Raw genomic sequence first — 19886 nt, forward strand, 5'->3', positions numbered from 1 at the left:
GGCATGCAGTGGTAGTAGTTCCATTTGAGGTTCTCTGGGCCCGGGGCTGCCTTCCTGTACAGACATCAGCATCTCTGGGCGCTGGCTCCACTGCAAACCCCCAACCCCACCCCAGGGCCCTACCCTGGCTTTCTTTCCACTGCTCCTTCCCTGAGGGTGGGGTCCTGGTGGAGAGAATTAGGGATTTCAGGAGTGGGCCAGGACGCCAGAAGCCACTTCTGGGAAAAGCTGAAAAGCGGGTGTGGGGTGCGGGGTTCGCCCGGCCTGGAGAAGGCAGGGGCCGCCGGGCGCCCGCCCTCGCTTCTTCCAGGGAACTGGGGTGCGGCCCGGCCCGCTGCGGGCCACGGCAGGGGCCCGCCCTCCACGCCTCCGATCCCGCCCTTCATGATTTAACCCTGGCAGCCTGGGCGGTTCCGCAGCCGCTGCTTCCGCCTTCGGCAGGTGAGGGTCAGGGGCCCCCGCAGGTGCGCCCCGGGCTGGGGCCGGCGGGCGGGGCAGCTGCCGCGGGGTGCGGGGTGCGGGCCTTCCCTCCGGGGCCAGGTTTCTTCCGGTCTCCCTGCTCATTCAGGTTCCTGTTCCTATCCTACCTGCCGCGTCGGGGGTCCGGGGTTCTGGCTTTCTCCTTCCCCACATTCCGAGTCCACCTCTGCTTTCTCCTCGCTTACTTGAATTTGGGGGCGGGAGGAGAGGGCCAGGTGTGTGTAGGGGAGAGTGAGTGTGCCGGTCTCCGGGCCCGCGGCCCCTAGAGCCATGTTTAACGCGGGTTGGTGGAGTTGTCTGGAAGCCAAGGTAGACTGAGTGAGTCAGGTGTGCCGGTGGGCTCGGTGCCTGGAGGGGCGCCCAGGTGGGCGTGGAGTTCCCGCAGGCCCCTGGCCGCCTCTGTATGGGCTCTATTAGGCAGTCCCTAGCTTAGCTGGCAGCGCCGGCATTTAACAAATGCCTGAGTGGATTCCTGGGAGGCGGCGACCCTGGGCCTCTCTGGGGTGAGTGTACCTGCGTGGCTCAGACGCGTGTGGATGCTGCCCTTGTGTGCTGTGTGTATTCATGTGGCCAAGGTGGGGCTGTGGATCTAGGTATCTCCAGTGTCTCTGAATATTTCAAATAAGGATATTTCAACAAAGTTCATGGAAAATTTACATTAGGAGAAAATTAGGCATGGTTTTTGAAATTTTTGCACCAAAACAAAGTTGTCTTTTCATTCCGTTTTCCCACAAATTTTATTTATTTATTTATTTATTTATTTTTACAAAAGACCTAGTTTATTTGAAAGAGAAAGAGAAAGATCTTTCAGCTGCTGGTTCACTCTCCAAATGCTACAGTAGCTGGGGCTGGCCTGGGGCTGGCCTGGGGCTGGCCTGGGGCTGGCGGCAGGAGCCTGAAACTCCATCCAGGTCTCCCACATGGGTGCAGAGGCCCAAACACTAGGGCCTTCTTGCACTGACTCTCCAGGTGCATTGGCAGGAAGCTGGATCAGAAATAGAGCTGGGGGGGGGGGCGGGGAGGCCAGCACTGTGGCATAGCAGGTACCAGATGGGTGCCTGTTCCAGTCCTGGCTGCTCCACTTCCAGTTCAGCTCTCTGCTATGGCCTGGGATAGCAGTAGAAGATGGCCCAAGTCCTTGGGCCCCTGCACCCACATGGGAGACCCAGAAGAAACTCCTGACTTCAGATTGGCCCAGCTTCAGCTGTTGTGGTCATTTAGGGAGGGAACCAGTGGGTGGAAGACCTCCCTCCCTCCCTCCCTCCCTCCCTCTTTATAACTCTACCTTTCAAATAAATAAATAGGTCTTAAAGAATAAATAAATAAAAAGAAACAGAGCCATGGGGACTCGAACCTGTGTCCCAAGATGGGATACCAGCATTGCAGGTGGCGGTTTAAGCCTCTGCACCCGCCCAACTCTTTCAAGTACCCTGGTAGGTGAGAGGGTGTGTGGGCACTGTGAGGCCACCACAAAACACACCAAACACTGGACTTAAGGGAAAGGTTTATTGTTGGGTGAGGGAGAGGAGAGACAGACAGACAGACAGACACGTGTGAGGGAAGCAGGTCCTGTTATACTCACGGAGGGTAGGGAAGTGGGAACGGCAAATCCCGTTAGGGTGGGGGTGGAGCTGACGCTTGTGGTTGGGCCATCTGGTTACCTGACTCTTAGCAAGTCAGTCTGGGCTTAGGACCCATGCTTACTATGCAAGATGGTGATGGGGGCCAGAGCCTAAGACGGTGCCTGGGGCTTAAGATGGCACCAGAGATAAGACGTCACCATTTTACTAACCGGAACTTTGAGATAGCATGCCGGAACGTGCCAGATGTGAGAGGATGTGTGTCTGTGTGTGTGTCTATCTACACGTATGCAGGATGGTGTGGTCAGTGTGGCATCAAAGATATGTCACGTGTGGGGAAGGAGGTGTCTTGGGTGTATGTGGGGTACAGTGGTGTAGCTCGGGTCTAAAGGGGCAGTGTGTGTGGCTGTCCAGGGGCAGCGTGCCACAGTGTCTCAGCATTCATGCAGTCTGTCCCGTGAGCAGGCTGTAGACTACAATCTCAGGTGGCAGGTGGGCATGTTTGTCTGAGGTGAGCGCTGTGGGGTACCTAGAGGCCTTGGGGAGGGACAAGTTCTGCCCGGAGACCGTATGTGTGAGTGGCAGGGTGCCTGGCTGTCTGGGGCGCGTCCCTCCCTCTGTACCTGTGTTTCTTACTTGAGGGTGAGCGTGCATTCTGGGTGCCTGCCGTGGGCTTAGACAAGTAAAGGAAGGTGCCTCCATCCCCAGGGCTCCTCCTGCGGACATGCTGCCCGATGCCGGCTCCCCCTGGCTGCTGCGGCTGCTCCGGGACATCCAACTGGCCCAGTTCTACAGGCCCATCCTGGAGGAACTTAATGTCACTCGCCCAGAGCACTTCGACTTCGTAAGGCCCGAGGATCTGGATGGCATTGGCATGGGCCGGCCTGGTAAGGGACCCCTGCACCTAGGCCCTGGGCCCCTCCCGCCCTCTGAGCTGTCAATCTCCCCGTGCCCTGCCCCTTCCGTAGCCCTCTGATGCCGGCCTCTCTCAGCCCAGCGCAGATTGGCTGAAGCTCTCAAGAGGCACCGCTCAGGGCTGAAGTCCAAGAACTGGGTCTACAAGGTGTGTGCTGGTCGTGGTGGGCGTGGGAGGAGGCTTACAGGGCCAATTTATGCCTGGGAATCGGGTGGGCTGAGCAGCAAGGGGAGGTGGGCAGGCTTGAGCACACCCACTGTCCGATCCTCCTCGTTTCAGATCCTTGGGGGCTTTAACCCTGAGCACAAGGAGACCACCCCAGCGGCTGACAGCCCAGTCCGCCTCCCCGAGGCCGAAGCAGGACTCAAGTGTCTGATCCCAGAGGGGGCTGTGTGCAGAGGGGAGCTGCTGGGCTCCGGCTGCTTCGGCGTGGTGCACCGGGGGGTGTGGACGCTGCCCAGCGGCCAGAGTGTGAGTGTCCAGGGAGCCCACGTCATCTGGGGTACCTGGGGCAGCTGCCGCCTGTGTTCCCCTGGCTCTCTCTGCGGCGGCAGCCTGATGGTGCCTCTCCCTCCTCTCCCCCCAGGTCTCAGTGGCTATCAAGTCCCTCCGGGTGGGTCCTGAAGGTCCCGTGGGCACCGAGCTGGGGGACTTCCTGCGAGAGGTGTCCGTCATGATGAACCTGGAGCACCCACACGTGCTGCGACTGCACGGCCTGGTCCTGGGCCAGCCCCTGCAGATGGTGAGCAGATCCCAGGCTGCTGGGCAGCAGGAGGGTGGGGCATGGGCCACAGCTCACGCGGCGCCGTGCCCCTGCAGGTGATGGAGCTGGCGCCCCTGGGCTCCCTGCACGCGCGCCTGACGGCCCCGGCCCCGACCCCCTTGCTGCCCGTGGCCCTGCTCTGCCTCTTCCTGCGGCAGCTGGCAGCGGCCATGACGTACTTGGGGGCCTGCGGGCTGGTGCACCGGGACCTCGCCACGCGCAACCTGCTTCTGGCTTCGCCGCGTACCATCAAGGTGGCCGACTTCGGGCTGGTGCGGCCGCTGCGCGGTCCCCGGGGCCGCTACGTCATGGGCGGGCCCCGCCCCATCCCCTATGCCTGGTGAGGACCGCCCCGTGGTGGGCGGGCTGCAGGCGGCGATTCGGAGGGCCCCGGGCTGGGATCCGAAGGGTGGCTGGGTCTGGGAAAGGCCTTCTAGGGACAAGGGGAGTGTTTGGGGTCTGTGAGGGGCCCATACCGGCCCGGCCCCATTCAGCTTCCGCTTTCACAGGTGTGCCCCAGAGAGCCTGCGCCAGGGAGCCTTCTCGTCCGCCTCGGACGTGTGGATGTTTGGGGTGACGCTGTGGGAGATGTTCTCCGGCGGCGAGGAGCCCTGGGCGGGGGTGCCGCCATATCTCATCCTGCAGCGGCTGGAGAAGGAACGCGCCCGGCTGCCCAGGCCTCCGCTCTGCTCCAGGGCGCTCTATGCCCTGGCCTTGCGCTGCTGGGCCCCCCACCCAGCTGACCGGCCCAGCTTTTCCCATCTGGAGGGGCTGCTCCAAGAGGTGGGGCCCTTACCCTCCCCAGCCATGCACAAGGCTGACGCACAGGGACGCCTGTGCTGTGCCCCGGGACCCAGCTCTGAACAGAAAGCCCCCGGGGGAGGCAGCTTTGGCGCTGCACAGGTGCAGGCTGAAAAGCTGGGGTCTGTGTCCCAGAGAAGAGCAGCAGCTGGCTGTGGGTGTTTGACCAGGAAGAAGGAGGTTCAGTGAGGGAGGGAGACATTTGTGATGAAGCTGCCGTAAGGTGGTTAGCCAAGGTTAGCTCCCTCACAGAGCGCGGGCCCGTGTGAGCTGCTGTGGCTAAGTGTTTGATGGACATTCGCTCAGTGGTGGGACCAGCGTGATTATCCCCATTTCACAGAAGGGGCAGTTGAGGCACTAACAGCTTTCGTGACTTAAGTCCCACAGCCGGGATGTGAACAGTGGATCTGACTTCAAAGCGGTTCCCTATTTCCTGTGCTCGGCTGTTTGAGTTCCCTCTTCCTTCCCAGGGCACCTGGAGTGTGGGGAGGGGAGTGACAGGCTGACTTTACGTGTCATTTTGCTTTGGCCTGGTGGTAGAAGGGCATAGACATAGGATCCCAATGAAGGCCGAGAGATGAGGAGGGGGGAGGCGGCTCAGACGGGCCCCCAGTTAGAGTGGTGAACACGGTGGCTCTCCTCTTAGTCCCTATTGGGAGAGATGGGGCCTTTCTCTGTTACTCCCTGAACCCTGGGCCATGTCCAGCTTGGCGTGGGATGCAGGTGTACCATCCGCCCTGGGTGACAGCTAGGGGACAGGGACGATCTGACCCCGGGCCCAGCACAGAGGACACACCTTGTATGGGCTTGACTGGGGGGCACAGGGGGCGTCTCCTTCCCTCCCTATTCCAATCACACCTCTGACCCAGGCCGCTTGCTCAGCCCCCCTTTCTTCCTGTCTCCACAGGCCTGGCCTTCTGAGGGACACTGTATAAGGGATGTCACAGAGCCAGGTGCCCTGCGGATGGAGCCGGGTGACCCCATCACGATCATCGAGGGCAGGTGACAGCCCTGTGTCTCCTGAGCATCCCCAGAGGGCAGCTCACTTCCTGCCAGTCTCCCTGACTCCTGGTCCTCTCTTGACTTCTTCCAAATCCTGACCTTGTCTTTTCCTCTCTCTCCACTGGTCCCCACGAGCGCCACTGGCGGCCCATAGAGCCCTTTTGTGCTAGAGAAAAAAGGCCTCCCTTCCTCCAGGCAGACACGGCTCCAAGGCCCACGGCTGGGGGAGCTGAGCGGGGCTGGACCCAGGCGGCACTTTCTCCCTGGGTCCCATCCGTTCACCAGGTCCTCTTCCCACAGCCCGGACTCCGCCACCTGGAAGGGCCAGAATGGCCGCACCTTCAAAGTGGGCAGCTTCCCAGCCTCGGCAGTGGCGCTGGCAGATGTGGGGGGCCAGCCAGCCCCCTACCCAGTCCACAGAGGCCCCCCTGCCCGGGGAGAGCGCCGCCGGGGAGTCACAGACGGGTGAGGAGCTGAAAGGGTGGGCAGCGGAGCTGGGCTGGGGGCACCGAGTTCATCAGCTGCTCTGGAGTGGAAGCTGGAGGTGAGGCGGGCACTCGCCTCCCAGCCGCAGCGCCAACCCCGTGCCTGGGAGCCTGAGTTTCTTCAGGAGGGGACATTACCATGTGGGGGTGGGGATGAACTGGTGGATCCCTCTCCAACAGGGACAGAGAGAAAGCAAAGCTCCGGGATGTGCCCCCAGCCCGGGGCCAGAGAAAGAACGTGCCCCTGCAGAGGATGAAAGGTGGGTGTGGAGGGGCTCCGGGGTCTCGGGGCAGGAACACCCCTCTGCTCTGTCCTCCTGCCCTGCAGCCATGCCTCGGCTGGGACTTCCTTCCCTGGTTCTGCCTGTTACCACCGTACTTTACAATCTTGAGGAATATGGAGCGCCCCCTGTCTTCCCTGCTGACCAGCATCCCCCTACTCTGGCTCGAGATTTTGTCCTTTGGGCCCTCAGCGGCCTGGGTCTTGAAGTTCATTTGCAGTCCTGTCTTACTGCCTCACCTAATACATGCAGCACCCCACAGGCAGGGTGGACTAGCTCAGCCGCCAGCGCTGGCTAACCCCCCCAGCCAGCCAGAGCAGGCAGAGGCAGGGCCTAGCACCTGGGCCACTTCTCAAGTTGTTTCTTTCTTAATTGTGCAGGCATCTCCAAGAGTCTGGAGTCGGTTCTGTCCCTGGGTCCTTGCCCTACAGGGGGTGGTTCAAGCCCGCCTGAACTTCGACATGCCAGAGCTGTGCCCCAGGGACTCCCAGTCCTGCCTCCACGCCCACTCATCCCCTCCGGCTCTTCTCAGCCTAGCCAACCCCCCAGGGAACGGCCTCCCTGGCCCAAAAGAGATCCTCCCCACAATCATCGCACAGGGGGGCCTGGAGCCGGCAAAGCTGCTGTCCCCCCTGGAGGCCTCTTGCCCGACCAGGAGTTTCAGAGGAAGATTTCAGAGGTGAGGACTCACTGAACTGACCTGCTGTCCAGAAGGGGCCGCAGGCTGGGGCGGGGCTGAGTGAGCCTTTGTCCCCCGCAGGTGGAGCTGGGCGTTCATGGGGTCACCTACCAGGAGTGCCAGGCGGCTCTAAGAGCCACCGGCGGAGATGTGGCTTCTGCCATCCAGAACCTCAAGGTAAAGCCAGACCCCTCTCTATAGAAGCTCCTTTCTCTCCTGCCGCTGCTCCCTGGCACTCAGCTGCTCTCCCTCTGGTCCTCCCGCAGGTGGACCAGCTGTTCCACATGAGCAGCCGGTCGAGAGCTGACTGCCGGCGCATCCTGGAGCACTACCAGTGGGACCTGTCAGCTGCCAGCCGCTACGTCCTGGCCCGGTCCTGAGCTCTGCTTCCTGGGGCAGGCATGGGAGACCTGGGCCCTCGGGGTTGGCCGTGCAGGAGGAGCCAGCAGAACCGAACGAGGTCCTCACAGGGGCAGAGTTCCCCACCTGCGGAAAGCAGGTGCAGGAGGTGCCCAAGGGAGCCCAGGGTTGGGCACGGAGAGGGTGTCTCTTCCCTACCCTGCCCATGGCCTCTGAAGGCTCAGGGTCCCTTGGCGGGGCCAAGGAAGTGTGCTCTGCTCGCCACATTCCCAGAGAGGAGGAGGACTTGAAGGAAAAGAACTGCACATCAGACCCAGGGGAGACCGTTCCCCTTCAGAGAACGACCAAGTGGCTGTCCGGAGCCGCCCTGAGCTACCTCACTGACTCTGGGGGCGGCCACCTGGGAGGTGGAAGCAGCCGTCGGGACTTGGGGCCCCAGTTGCCCAGGTTTGGTCCAGCGCCATCGTGGGTGATGGGAACTGCTCTCTTGGACGCAAGGGCATTCGATCCTGGCAGCAGGGACCACGAGAGGGGCCAGCCCCTGCCCCAGCCCAGTAGTTCCCTCTGCTCTACCTCCCATCGACTCTTCGCCCCTCCCCCATCACATACATCTTCCAATGTCCAAAAAGTTACAAAGTGTTTATGAATATAACATACAAAGATGCAGCCTCCTTCCTAGGGCAAGGCAAGGAAGGGGTGGTTAAATAAGGCACAGGAAGCTGCAGGAAGCACCGCTCTGGGCAGGGCCCAAGGGGGAAAGGAAGTTGGCGCTGGGGCCCAGCCCTGACACCTGCTGGCGGGGGAGGTGGAGATCCCCTCCAAGTGCCAGGGTCCGAGGCTGAGCTAATTGGCAAAGCTGACGAAGGAGAGGGGTGGCCGCTTCGGCTGTCTGCTGCTGCTTGCCCTTACTCGGCCATGCCCTGTCGTAAAACCCCAGAGTCTCAGGTGCCAAAGGCCTTCGGAGGGCTTGGAGCGGGTGGGAAGTTTGAAAGCCAGTAAGCCTGTGTGCTGAGGGGCTGCTGGGAGACTGGGGCGGGGGTGGCAGGGACGGGTTCTCATACATACCCTGCTGTGGGGGCCCCAGGCGGAGGAGGCCGGGGAGCAGGGGCGGGGTGGGGCACCGTGACCCCAGCCTCTCCGTCCCCTGCAGTATACTTGGAAGAAAGGGGGCTGCTGCTCGGGAGGGCGGGGCTGGGCCCGCAACCGGCTTCAGTTCTGGTGGAGGTGGTACTTCCCTCACCCTAGGGTAGCCTCTAGCTGGTGATGGCAGAGGGCCCCGCGCCTCCTCGCTTCTCGAAGAACATGTAGTCCTGCAGGGAAGCCGCCATGAACGGGGGGCTGGGCCAGGTCTGGAACCACCCCCTCCCCTATACATGACATCCGTCCCTAACCCACCCCTAGTGAGAAGCCAGCGGGTGCACAGAGATTCAATAAGGGATGGCAAAGGACTGGCAGGAGGAGAGGGGCAGGGGCAGGGGCAGCCAACTCACGATGAGAAACGTGGCTCCCAGCAGCACAGCCTTTAGCTTCACGTCCAGATCCAGTGGGAACTGCAGACCGAAGTCGTCTGCGTCCGTGAGCGCCTCTCGGAGCAGCCCCCCCCACTGCTTGCTGATGCGGCCCACGCTGCGGGACTCGTCCTTGGTCTTCACCTGTTGGGGGAGAGGGGAGGACCCTACTGGGAGCATGCACCCCATCCCAGTGGCCTGCGGACACCCATCCTGGCCAACACGGATGAATCATGGGAGCTCTACACTCAGTGAATCCCCTCAACCGTCTGTGGGACAGCTGGGGAGACCGGGCACCCTGGGTCTCACTGTGAGTCTGGATTCAGACCCAGTCCCTTCCTTCTAAGGACCCTGCATGACAACATGTGCGGTGCGAGAAATGGGAGGTGACACAGTCTCATCCCCTTAGCGTGAGGCTGGTTGCTGTCTGCTTTGGTTGTCAGTGTCTCTGCTGCCTCCCTCCGGGTGGTGCAGTTGGCGCCCCACACGCAGTAGCCTGGCGGGGAAGACAGAGGAGGCTGCCGAAATGCTGCCTCGTTTACCAGCCACGTGGGCCCTGGAAGCCTGCATCTGCCCGGACGGCTACTTTTTCCCTAAGGTGGGCCCTGCCCAGCACTGACCGCAAGCCTCATGTAGAGGGGAGCCAGGCCCTGCTACAATAGATGGTGACTCACGGCGACTTCCTGGTCCTTTTCCTGTGCCCATTATCCAGTAACTAGAACCAGAGCGACTTCCCTGTGTGTCTGCTACCCCCCGGCCCCACTTTCCTACAGCTCTGGGACCCTTCCTGCAGCCCCGTCCCAGCCGGCGCTGCAGTCCAGAGCAGGCAGCCCATTCATAATTATGTAAAAGAGACACTAGGCTTGTGAGAACCCCACAATCTGCCCATTCCCATCCAGAGAACACCCAGTGCTCGCTCTCCCAGCTGGTTCCCATCATGGAGCCTCCCTCTGGCTATTAACATGACTCATTTTAAAGAGCAACCCTAGGTGAAGCGCCTCACCAGACGCGCTGGCAAGTCTGCTGGATCACGCCCGTTGTCTGCTTTATCTGCACAGGGACTTAGGCCTGGGGAGTTTCTGCAGTGCCTCTGCCTTCCAGAAACCAAGGCGCTTCCCAGGCCTGACTCTGAGACCCTCACCACGTAGGCTCTCAAAACTGGGGCTAAGGGCATCGCGTGGGCTCCAGGCTGCAGGGAGCGTTTGGACTTCCGGATCGGCAGGGCAAGTCAGCATGTTAAATGCAGGCATGCTTCAGGTGTTAGGCTCACAAACTCAAGCCCAGCCCATGGCCAACATCCCCTGCCCCCCCCACCCGGTCTGGCTTTAGAGTTCCACTCCCACCCCTAATGCAGGGCTGTCAGTAGCCATCAGCACCCACACTATGCTCTCCTAACACCACGGGACATTCCATTTCCAAATGGAAGTGTGGCAGGTCAGGGTCTTGAGCTTACTAAACCCATCCTGCCTCCTGGAAGCTGCCACCTTGGTCTGTGCAGGTCCCAGCTCCCCTTACGGCTGATACCTCAAAGTTGGTGTCTGTGCCACAGCCACAGGTCCAGCAGGGTCCCACTACTCGCAAGACTGTCTGGCGATCCGCATCCTGGATGGAGAACTTGGGGAGGAAGGGATGCCAGGTCTGTAGCACGTGGCCGATGGTTGTGCCGGGTGGAGCCTGTACCTCCATCTGGAGTGGGAGGCAGACAGCGTCACCGCCAAACCGGGGCGCCCTATCCCAAGCTCCCACAGGTCCCAGCTCTGTCTACTTATCTGCCTCCCAAACCGTCCAGCTCCCGCGGGAGCCAGGCCTCCCCATCCCCTACTGCCCACCGGTCCCTACTGCCCACCGCCCTTCAGAACCTATCCCCAGGCCTGTTCCTCCCCGCCCACCTCCTGGAGGCCGCAGGGGCAGCAGCTGCAGCCACAGTGGAGCGGACGGATCAGGCGCAGCACCTCCCGGTCCCCAGGGTCTGCCAAGCGGACACGCAGCGGCCGGCGGGCACCACAGCACAGACGGGCGCAACAGTTGCTCTCCTCAGCTGCCTGACCCAGAGGCTGCCCAGCCCCTGAGCGCAGCTCGTACCGGTTACAGGTCTCCCAGCCTAGGAACGCTGTCAGGGGTGACACACTAAGGCCCCGGCACCTCGGCCACCCAGGAGCCCGCCAGCCCTGCCAGGGTGGGGAGGACCAACCTACTCCTCCTCCCACTTACTTTCCACTCGTTCAGCCTTCTGGTGAATCAAGATCTGATCGATCTGAAAAGAGCAGGGGCAGCGCTGACATCAGCTGGCCGGCCTCCATCCCGGTCCCCTCCCTCCTTCCCCCTTACCTGTACCAGGAATTCGAGGCCAGCAGGCACCCCGGGCAATGGCAAGAAGGGGGCAGCAGGCCCCGGGGCCACCGGGCCCGGCGAAGGGAACACGGCGAAGCCGGGTGCAGGGGCGGGCACCTGTGCGGGCACTGGTGCCGGCCCGGGCCCAGGGTGCAGCGCCGGCTCCGGGTATCCAGCCGTCACAGGGTAGGGAGGTGGGGGCGAAGGCGCATAGCCCGTGGGGGGCAGGTAGCCTGTGGGGGGCAAGGGTAGATGAGGAAAGTATCCGCGGCACCGTCCCCCTTATCCCTCAGCCCCCTGCGCGGCGCGGCAGAGCAGAGACGGGGTGGGCAGGGGCAGGGGCAGGGGAGCAGGGCGGCGGCTCCCCAGGAGGAAGGGAGAGGCCCACGCGGCCAGTCCGGGCACATTCCTGGTGGATGCGCTCCACACCCGACACCCAAGTCCGGGGGGGATAACGGAGACCCCAGCCTCGCGCCCCCTTACCTGCCATGGAAAGGGACGGGAGCTCGCGGGGTAAAGGTGTCCCGGCGGATTAGTTCTGGAAGCGGAGGCAAGCTCGGAGACAGCCAGACAGACACAGAGACAGACACAGAGACGGACAGGCAAACGCGAGGACGCAGCTGTGCCTGACGCCGGCCCAGGGTCTCTAGGGCGGCGCCTCTGACTCGGGGAGAAACCGAAAGTGTCAGCGGGCGGGGCAGGGTACCTGGGACCCTGGATTCCCTCAGGGGCCCCAGAACCGCCCCCTCCCTTTGTTCTCCCATTCTCCGCGGGGGCGGCTGTTGGCGGACGGCAGCACGGAGGGAGCCGCGGTCGGGCCGACGGCGCTATCTCGGCCGAGGTCTCCCTGACCCCTCTGTGCCCCCGCTCACCTGGAGCCCCCAGAATCGTCGGGGTGCCGCGCGCTCCGCGGCTCCCAGGAGCTGATGGAGGCGGGCCCAGGACCCGACCCCGCCCCTCGACCCGGCCGGGCCCCGCCCCCCGGCCCGCGCGGCGCGGCTGCGCGGAGAAGGCCCCTCGCCTGCCCCGGGCCGCGGACCTTGCACCCAGAGCTCTGCCCCGCGGCCCCGGCGTCCCCGCCCCTTCCGTCCCGGTTACAGATGCCGGGGAAGAGCGGCCAGGGACCGCGACCAGCCGGAACGCGGCCCCGCCGTGCCCTGGAGGCCCGCGGGCGCGCGGTGCTCGGCGCCCCTGGCCGGGAGCGAGGCCGCGTGCGCTCCCGCCGCCCCGCCGCGCTGGAGCCTGGGCTCCTCCTCCCAAGGGCGGCTCGGGCCTCGCTGACGCAGCGGAACGAACACCCTTCGCTCTCATTCCTTGGCTTCCAGCGCTGGTGCCTGGCTCCCTTTTCTACCTCCCCGGGGCGACTTCTCTCCCTGACACAGCGGAGACCCCCACGGGCGCCCCCGGCCACAGTGTCAGTAGGAGTGAGGGGAGCTCGGGGTTCCGAGAAGGCCTCCCCCGCGGAGAGCAGTTCTTTGTTTGGGTCCTGCGGCTATGGGGTCTGCGTAGACCGAGAGGAGCCAGAGAGGAGTTTGGAGAGGGAGGGCCAAACACACGCGCAAGGGCAGCAAGGAGGCAGCCGAGAGATTTTAAACTGCAGCAAGAGAATCGGATTTGTTCTGTAGAAAGAGGATTCTCTGGATACTGTGGGGCAGCGCTTGGTGTAGGGCTTAAGACACCTGGGTTCGAGTCCCGGCCGCTACTTCTGGTTCCAGCTTCCTGCTAATGCAGACCCTGGGAGGCCGCGGTGATGGCTCAATTAATTAGTTGGGTTCCTGACACCCACGTGAGAGATCTGGGTTGAATTCCCAGCTCCTGGCTTCTGCCTCCGTGGCCATTGCAGATATTTGGAGAGTGAGTCAGAGAATGGGAGCTGGATGGAAAAAATAAACAATTGACCCCCACACACACACTGTGGAGAGAAATGGGGGTGCCCAGGGTGGGCTCTTGGCAGTAAACTGGGGAAAGAATGGCTGTGCTAGTGGTGTGCAGAGGCTCCTGGCAAACTTTAGAGATATTTAGATCCTAACATAGAGCTTGGTTGGAGATGAGCAGTTGAGGACCCCAAGTGGCTGCCTAGTGACCAGGCAGTAGAAGTGTCACCCCCAAGATGAGCAGATCTGGGGGCCTCCACCTGCCCCTATGTCCATGTCCATGTCCATCTGGATTGGCCCTGGCTTCCCTGTCCCCAGGCTGTCCAGCTCCTCCCACAACTTCAGTCATCAGCCACTCCAGACCCAAATGCCTGTCCTTTCCGCCAGCATGCACTGAGACTCTGCATTGGCCCAAACCATGAGTCAGCCTCCAACAAAATACACACACATACACACATACGTGTGCACATGCGCGCACACACACACACACACGAACACGCACGCAGAAATCGAGTCACCCGGGGAAAGATTTAGTGAACGACTACTAGATGGCAGATATTTGAAGCAGCAGGCATGCAGAACAACCAAATTCCTGACCTCCTGGGGCTTCCATTCTATTGGAGAAGGGACAGAAAAATAAGGAAAAAATAGGCGGGAAATCAGTTGAGTGCCATGAAGACAGAGCAGGACGAGGAGGATAAGGAGTGGTGGGCACGGGGTGCACACTAGGAAGGTGTCTCCGAGGTGACAAATGAAAATCTAAAGGGCATGTGTGGGCGTCCAGTCTGCATGGCTGAAAGCATTTATCGCTAGAATCAGCTGCCCCTGTGCCACATCAGAGTGCTGGGTTCCGTGCCTGCCTCGGACTACGCACTCCAGCTTCCTGCTAACGCACACCCTGGGAAGCCACAGCGTGGCTCAAGTGACTAGGTTCCTGCCACCCACAGCAACACCTGGACTAGTTCCCAGGTCTTGCTTTGGCCCTGGCCTAGGCTTGGCTATGGGGGCATTTTGGGGAATCAACCAATGGACGGGAGCCTCTCAAATAAACACATGAATAACTTTTTATAAGATTTGTTTATTTGAAAAGCAGAGTGATGGGAAGAAAGGGGAGAGAGATCATACATCCGCTGACTCACTCCCCAAATGGCTGAAATGGCCGGGGCTGGGCCAGGCTGAAAGCAGGAGCCTGAAGTACCATCTGGGTCTCCCACATGGATGGCAGGGGCCCAGGCACATTAGTGGGGAGCTGGATCAGAAATGAAGCCGCCAGGACTCACACTGGCACTCTGATATGGGATGCTGGTGTTGCAGGAAGCAGCTCAGCTCACTGTGCCACTATGCTGCGGTCAAAATAATGTTTTTAATTTGAAAAATAAAAGGGTCGGCTGTGGCATGGTAGGCTAAGCACCTACTTGTGGCACTAGAAGAGGCTGATCCTCCTCCAATCTGCTGTGGCCTGGGAAAGCAGAGCAGGATGGCCCAAGTGTTTGGGCCCCTGAACCCACATGGGGGACCCAGAAGAAGCTCTAGGCTCCTGGCTTCGGCCTGGCGCCATCCCCGGTCACTGTGGCCATTTGGGGAGTGAACTAGCAGATAGAAGCTCTCTCTTCCCCCAACTCGTAAATGCCTGGATCCTACTTCACATCAACCAAATCTGAATGATCTTGGGTGAGGTGCAGACTTAGGAACTTTTTGCAAATACCTTGAGTCCTGGGTCCACTCCTGATTCCAAACCCTCCTGCTAATTTGCCCCATGGGAGGCAGTGAATGGTAGCTCCAGTAGCAGGGCCCCTGCCCCCAACCTGGGAGACCCGGATTGAGTGCCTGGCTCCTGGTTTTCAATTTGACCCGGTCTCAGACATTGTAGGCATTTGAGAAGTCAGCCAGAAGATGAGAGATTGTTTTGTGTCTCTCTGCCTTTGAAAAAATAATAAATAAAAATTTAAAAACAAGACAAATCCTCTTTCAGGCTGCCTCGTCAAGAGTAGGCTATAGGGGCCAGTGCTGTGGCATGGAAGGTTTAGCCTCTGCCTGCAGCACCGGCATCCTATATGGGCACTGGTTCAGGTCCTGGTTGCTCCAGTTAAGATCCAGCTCCCTGCTAATGCACCTGGGAAAGCAGAGGAAGATGTTTCAAGTGCTTGGACCCCTGCACCTGCGTGGGAGACCTGGAAGAGGCTCCTGGCTCCTGGCTTCAGCCTGGCCCAGGCCTGGCAAGTGTGGCCATTTAGGGAGTGAACAAGCGGATGGAAGATTTCTCTTTCTCTCCCTCTTTCTCTGTATTTCTGCCTTTCAAATAAATAAACATTTTTTTTTTTTAAAAAGATTTATTTGGGGCTGGTGCTATGGCATAGCTGGTAAAGCCACCACCTGCAGTGCCGGCATCCCATATAGGTGCCGATTCAAGTCCCAGCTGCTCCACTTCCAATCCAGCTCTCTGGTATGGCCTGGGAAAGCAGTGGAAGATGGCCCAAGTGCATCTCCTTCTCTCTCTGTGTAACTCTGCCTTTCAAATAAATAAATCTTTTTAAGAAAGATATATTTATTTATTTGAAAGGCAGAGTTACAGAGCCACTGGCACAGAAATAGAGATCTTCTATCCGCTGGTTCACTCCCCAAATGGCCCCAGTGGCCAGAGCTGGGCCAATCGGAAGCCAGGAGCCCGGAGCTTCTTCCGAGTCTCCCACATGGGTGCAGGGGCCCAAGAATTTGGGCCATCTTCCATTGCTTCCCCAGGCCACAGCAGAAAACTGGATTGGAAGTGGAACAGGCAGGACTCAAACCAGCACCCTGGATCAGAAGTGGAGCATCTGGGACTTGAACCAGCACCCATATGGATGATGGAATTGCAGGCAGCAGCTTTACCCACTACAGCACAGTGCTGGCCCTAAATAAATCATTTAAAAAAAATTGGCCGGCGCCACGGCTCACTAGGCTAATCCTCCGCCTTGCGGCACCGGCACACCAGGTTCTAGTCCCGGTTGGGGCGCCGGATTCTGTCCCGGTTGCCCCTCTTCCAGGCCAGCTCTATGCTGTGGCCAGGGAGTGCAGTGGAGGATGGCCCAAGTCCTTGGGCCCTGCACCCCATGGGAGACCAGGAAAAGTACATGGTTCCTGCCTTCGGATCAGCGCGGTGCGCCGGCCGCAGCGCACCAGCCAAGGCTGCCATTGGAGGGTGAACCAACGGCAAAGGAAGACCTTTCTCTCTGTCTCTCGCAAGGGTGGAAGGCAGTCCCTACAGAACTCTAGGTGCGGTATGATGGTGGCTTGAGTCAGAGGCCGGGGCAGCGATGATGGAGGTGTAAGAAGCAGATTCTGGGTATGTATTTGAGCCGACGGGACTAGATGACATTTGCAGGTCTGATGTAAGGAAGACAATTCAACAGTGACTCAGGCTTAGTCCAGGAGCCCCTCTGTATAGTATGGTTGCCACCCTTACTCTGTTCGGTCATTTCCTGCTTGCCCTCCCAGTCCTGGGTTCCAGGCACTCCTGTTCTCACTCTGGACTTGTCCCCACAACATAGTCCTGTCCCTTTTGTCCCTGGCAAATGCCTATTCATGCTGAAAACCCAGCGAATGCACCGAAGTCTTATGAGTACCCAAAGGCAAAACAAGCTCACTTCGGTATCTACTGGTACCACTGAACACGTGGCATCCAATTGTCTTTTTCAAGGGTCTGTCTGCATGCTCAAACCTGAATTCCTTGATTAGCAGAAAGAAAGAACTCAGCTGTGAGAGCTGGACAGAAGAGACTGAGTCCCAGATTCCCCCTGCAAGACATGGAATGAGTTACTTCCCTCCCATAGCTCCTTTTTCCACGAAACCGCAGGGCTGTTGAGAGGACCTGACCCACTGCTCAGGAACTGCCACAACTCTCACCCTATGAATGCTGCCTTCACATCTGTCTTGTCCTTGTCACCCTTGAGGCCTTCTCCACCCGGTCTTGTTCTTGATTCTAGCGGGCTAAGGCCCCCACCCTGAATGGCTTTTGCTTGAAGGCTTATGAGCCCAGTAATGCAACCTGGAGCTCCCACACTTGGCCTTACGCTCCCTTCACGTTAACCAATCTAAGCCGGCCCTGGAAACCCACGCAGGTAAGGTGAAGGCGTCAGCTCGCAGGCTCCTCCCCCTGCCTTGTGCTGCTCACCTGCTGGCTGAGCACGTGTGTCCTGGCTCTGGGAGGCGTGCTGACCTTTTCTCTCATCTACGAGCAATAAACGCAGTCTGCTCACCATTCTGGTATGAGTGTCCCTTGGTGTGCCGCACCTGACAACGCCAAATCTTATTGCAAATCACAGTAGTAACCATAGGGGCCAGTTATCAAGCAGGCCTTATTTTTCTGGGTTCCCCAAGAGTCCAGCCCACTGGCAAGATCAAAGCTAAGGCAACTGGGGATCCCATTACCTGCAGGGTGGCCATTTCAGAGGCTTGGGGTCTCCTCCACCTGGAGGTTCCCTTTGGGCCCTAGAAGCCACCTGAGATTAAGGATAAAGATTCAGCAAGAGCTCCAGCCAGGGAGGTGGGGGCCTGGGGATCCCGCTGTGGTTCTGCCACTGAACTTTTGGGCCATTCTTGAGGTCCCCTTGGAAGCTTCTTCTTGTGAATATTTATTTATTATACACAACACAGAGATCTCATCCACTGGTTCACTCTCCGAATGCCCACAAATGTCAGGGTTGGGCCAGGCCAGGCAAAAGTCAAGAACTGGAAGGCCAGTGTTGTAGTGTAGCAGGTTAAGCCACACCTGTGAGGCCAGCATCCCATATGGGTACTGGTCCTGGCTGCCCCACTTCCAATCCAGCTCCCTGCTACGGCCTGGGAAGGCAGCGGAAAGTGGCTCAAGTACTTAGGTCCCAACACCCCAACATCCCCAATTGGCCACAACAGTCAGAGCTGTGCTGATCCAAAGCCAGGAGCCAGGAGTTTCTTCCAGGTCTCCCATGCGGGTGCAGGGGCCCAAGGACTTGGGGCATCTTCTACTGCTTTCCCAGGCCATAGCAGAGAGCTAGATTGGAAGTGGAGCAGCCAGGACTCGAACCGGCGTCCATATGGGATGCTGGCACTGCAGCCACAGTGCCAGCCCCTCTCTCTCTCTCTCTCTTTTAAAATGTTGAATCCTTACCCTTCCTCCTCCAAAAGTTTGGATGAACAAAGACTCCAAAGTTTTTCATTTGCCTTTCTCTTTTAATTCCCTTCCTGTTCCAGTTGCCACCCTCTCCCCCCAATTACTCGGAAAGGCCAGAAATTCCACAAAGGGAGCTCAAAGAGCCAAGGCAAGCCAGCCCAAGAGTAGCAGGCTCCCTCCCACAGGGCCCAAATTCTGGATGCTGGGGTCTCCGCTCAGAGCCTGGTAGTAAAAGCTGGTGCAGAACAGGGTGGTTCCGGAAGCCAGCAGCAACCCGGCCTGAGGAGACACAGGGCAGATGCCCACTTGTAAGGTCGGGGCTGGGGGAGGGCAAGAGGGTGGCGCTGGGGCAGGGTTGGGCCGGGGGACACATTACCCAGAGTGGCTTTCTGCAATGGGGCACACCTAACAGGGCCAGGCTGTGTATGAAGTGGTGTTTGTTGGCTTTGTCAAAGAGCTGTAGCAAAAAGAAACAAGGGGGCACGTCCTAAGGAGTCACACACTCACACTCACACACACACACACACACACACACACGGGGTCAAAGGCCAGTCCCGCCATCTCACCCTCCCTCGGGCACCCACACCTCAGATTTCCCGAGCCTCGAGCGTTCCACACCCTCCTCCCTACATCCCGTGGACACCCCAGCCTTTATGCCTTCGTAGGCGTGCGAATCGGGGAGCCCCGGCTACTTCACCTCCTTCCCGTAGGCATCGGGGAATTGGGCGCCTGTGGAGAGAAGCAAAGGTTACCGGTCCCGGTGTCAGCCCCGACCGTCCTCCATTCCGGGGCCGGTGAAGGACTCCCCTCGCCCCTCGGGGAGCCGCCAATGGGTGGAAACGCGCATTGGGCATGCTGAGAATCAACTGAACCCGGCCGAGGGGCTTTTCAAGGGTTTAGGGTCCACCTCTGTCTCATAGGCTCTTCCCCTCCACCAGACCCCAGAGGTCGCCCCCAGTACTGTCCCAAGCTGCGTCCCTCAGCCCCCTGACCGTGGGCCCCGTAGGTGGCCAAGCCTAAGGCCCCAGCTCCGGACAAGGCGCCCAGGCGGCGAAAAGCAGCCCCGAGCCCGGCCATGGCTGTGGGTGGTCACGCGCCTGAGGAACACCGCCCAGGCCACCCAAGAGGCCAGCCAATCCCGATCGCCCATGCAAATAAAGTCCACAGGTGCCCAATCCGGACCGTGTTCATTTTAGCGTTCAGGTCCTCACCCGGGTATTTTCGCCTTTGTAAAACCGCTGCTGAATGGAGCAGACGTCTGGCGGGCGGAGAAACCAGAACCAATTAGGAGCGGAGGAGCGGAGCAGTAGGGGGCAGGCTTGCGGAGGGCGGGACCAGAGGATTTGCGTCACGGATTGGCCCACTTTCCAAGTTGATCGCCTCTTTGAGCCACCCCTCCCAACTCCGGCCAGTTTCCAAAGATCCCGGTCCCCACGCAAAGTTCCGCCCCTTTCCCCACAGGCTCCTCCTGTTCAGCTTCAAGCCAGACCCACTCCCAAAAAGAGGCAGCCCCACGGATACCCAAACCCCACCCATCGCCGTTAAATCCCGCCCACCATGCGATGGCTCCTCCTTCATGCCCCAAAGGCTCCGCCTCCTTCAGATGATGCCCCACCCCCTATGGTTCAGCACCCCCCCCCCCACAGCTACTGCCCAGAGGGTGGGAGATCGGGGGCGGGGGTGTCTCCACCCTGCCTC

At 60.0% G+C, this 19886-nt stretch overlaps 3 protein-coding genes across 8 annotated transcripts; 1 reads left to right on the forward strand and 2 right to left on the reverse strand.

Annotated features, from left to right (window-relative positions):
- The first annotated feature begins 215 nt into the window (after window positions 1–215).
- Window positions 216–8480, forward strand: TNK1 (tyrosine kinase non receptor 1). Of its 3 annotated transcripts, none has more exons than XM_008270785.4 (13): window positions 216–441; window positions 2769–2947; window positions 3053–3123; window positions 3256–3447; window positions 3563–3718; window positions 3796–4079; window positions 4249–4522; window positions 5448–5542; window positions 5843–6007; window positions 6208–6287; window positions 6689–6987; window positions 7069–7164; window positions 7254–8480. In XM_008270785.4, the coding sequence occupies exons 2-13, from the start codon at window positions 2785–2787 to the stop codon at window positions 7365–7367; spliced, it is 1989 nt and encodes a 662-aa protein (XP_008269007.1). In that variant the 5' UTR covers window positions 216–441; window positions 2769–2784; the 3' UTR covers window positions 7368–8480. The 3 variants fall into 3 exon arrangements, with proteins under 3 accessions (XP_008269007.1, XP_069917433.1, XP_051681208.1); XM_070061332.1 differs by lacking the exon at window positions 216–441 and adding an exon at window positions 480–568; XM_051825248.2 differs by lacking the exon at window positions 216–441 and adding an exon at window positions 596–983.
- PLSCR3 (phospholipid scramblase 3) lies at window positions 7968–16272 on the reverse strand. Of its 4 annotated transcripts, none has more exons than XM_051825249.2 (8): window positions 12059–12383; window positions 11670–11850; window positions 11184–11419; window positions 11067–11109; window positions 10745–10965; window positions 10380–10541; window positions 8838–8999; window positions 7968–8657 (listed from the first exon to the last, which is right to left on the reverse strand). In XM_051825249.2, the coding sequence occupies exons 2-8, from the start codon at window positions 11674–11676 to the stop codon at window positions 8601–8603; spliced, it is 888 nt and encodes a 295-aa protein (XP_051681209.1). In that variant the 5' UTR covers window positions 11677–11850; window positions 12059–12383; the 3' UTR covers window positions 7968–8600. The 4 variants fall into 4 exon arrangements, with proteins under 4 accessions (XP_051681209.1, XP_051681210.1, XP_017204355.2 ...); XM_051825250.2 differs by having other exon boundaries at window positions 11670–11846; window positions 12059–12199; XM_017348866.3 differs by lacking the exon at window positions 11670–11850 and having other exon boundaries at window positions 12059–16272.
- A 1954-nt stretch (window positions 16273–18226) lies between these two features.
- TMEM256 (transmembrane protein 256) lies at window positions 18227–19337 on the reverse strand. Its single transcript, XM_002718806.5, has 4 exons — window positions 19181–19337; window positions 18886–18917; window positions 18565–18645; window positions 18227–18467 (listed from the first exon to the last, which is right to left on the reverse strand). The coding sequence occupies exons 1-4, from the start codon at window positions 19263–19265 to the stop codon at window positions 18324–18326; spliced, it is 342 nt and encodes a 113-aa protein (XP_002718852.2). The 5' UTR covers window positions 19266–19337; the 3' UTR covers window positions 18227–18323.
- Window positions 19338–19886: the final 549 nt, after the last annotated feature.

Source organism: Oryctolagus cuniculus, chromosome 17 (assembly GCF_964237555.1).
Source record: "Oryctolagus cuniculus chromosome 17, mOryCun1.1, whole genome shotgun sequence".
Classification (NCBI taxonomy): domain Eukaryota; kingdom Metazoa; phylum Chordata; class Mammalia; order Lagomorpha; family Leporidae; genus Oryctolagus; species Oryctolagus cuniculus.

Excerpts from the sequence above, each read along its gene's own strand:
- TMEM256 (XM_002718806.5), bottom strand. The coding sequence starts at position 19,265 with ATGGCCGGGCTCGGGGCTGCTTTTCGCCGCCTGGGCGCCTTGTCCGGA. Across the intron at positions 18,918-19,180 it reads GGCCACCTACGGGGCCCACG|GCGCCCAATTCCCCGATGCC; the intron begins GTCAGGGGGCTG and ends TTCTCTCCACAG. Across the intron at positions 18,468-18,564 it reads ATTGCAGAAAGCCACTCTGG|GCCGGGTTGCTGCTGGCTTC; the intron begins GTAATGTGTCCC and ends GTGTCTCCTCAG.
- TNK1 (XM_051825248.2), top strand. The coding sequence starts at position 937 with ATGCCTGAGTGGATTCCTGGGAGGCGGCGACCCTGGGCCTCTCTGGG. Across the intron at positions 3,448-3,562 it reads CGCTGCCCAGCGGCCAGAGT|GTCTCAGTGGCTATCAAGTC; the intron begins GTGAGTGTCCAG and ends CTCTCCCCCCAG. Across the intron at positions 5,543-5,842 it reads ATCACGATCATCGAGGGCAG|CCCGGACTCCGCCACCTGGA; the intron begins GTGACAGCCCTG and ends CTCTTCCCACAG.
- PLSCR3 (XM_017348866.3), bottom strand. The coding sequence starts at position 12,497 with ATGAGAGCGAAGGGTGTTCGTTCCGCTGCGTCAGCGAGGCCCGAGCCG. Across the intron at positions 10,542-10,744 it reads GCCCCTGCGGCCTCCAGGAG|ATGGAGGTACAGGCTCCACC; the intron begins GTGGGCGGGGAG and ends CTCCCACTCCAG. Across the intron at positions 8,658-8,837 it reads TGGGAGCCACGTTTCTCATC|GACTACATGTTCTTCGAGAA; the intron begins GTGAGTTGGCTG and ends GCTTCCCTGCAG.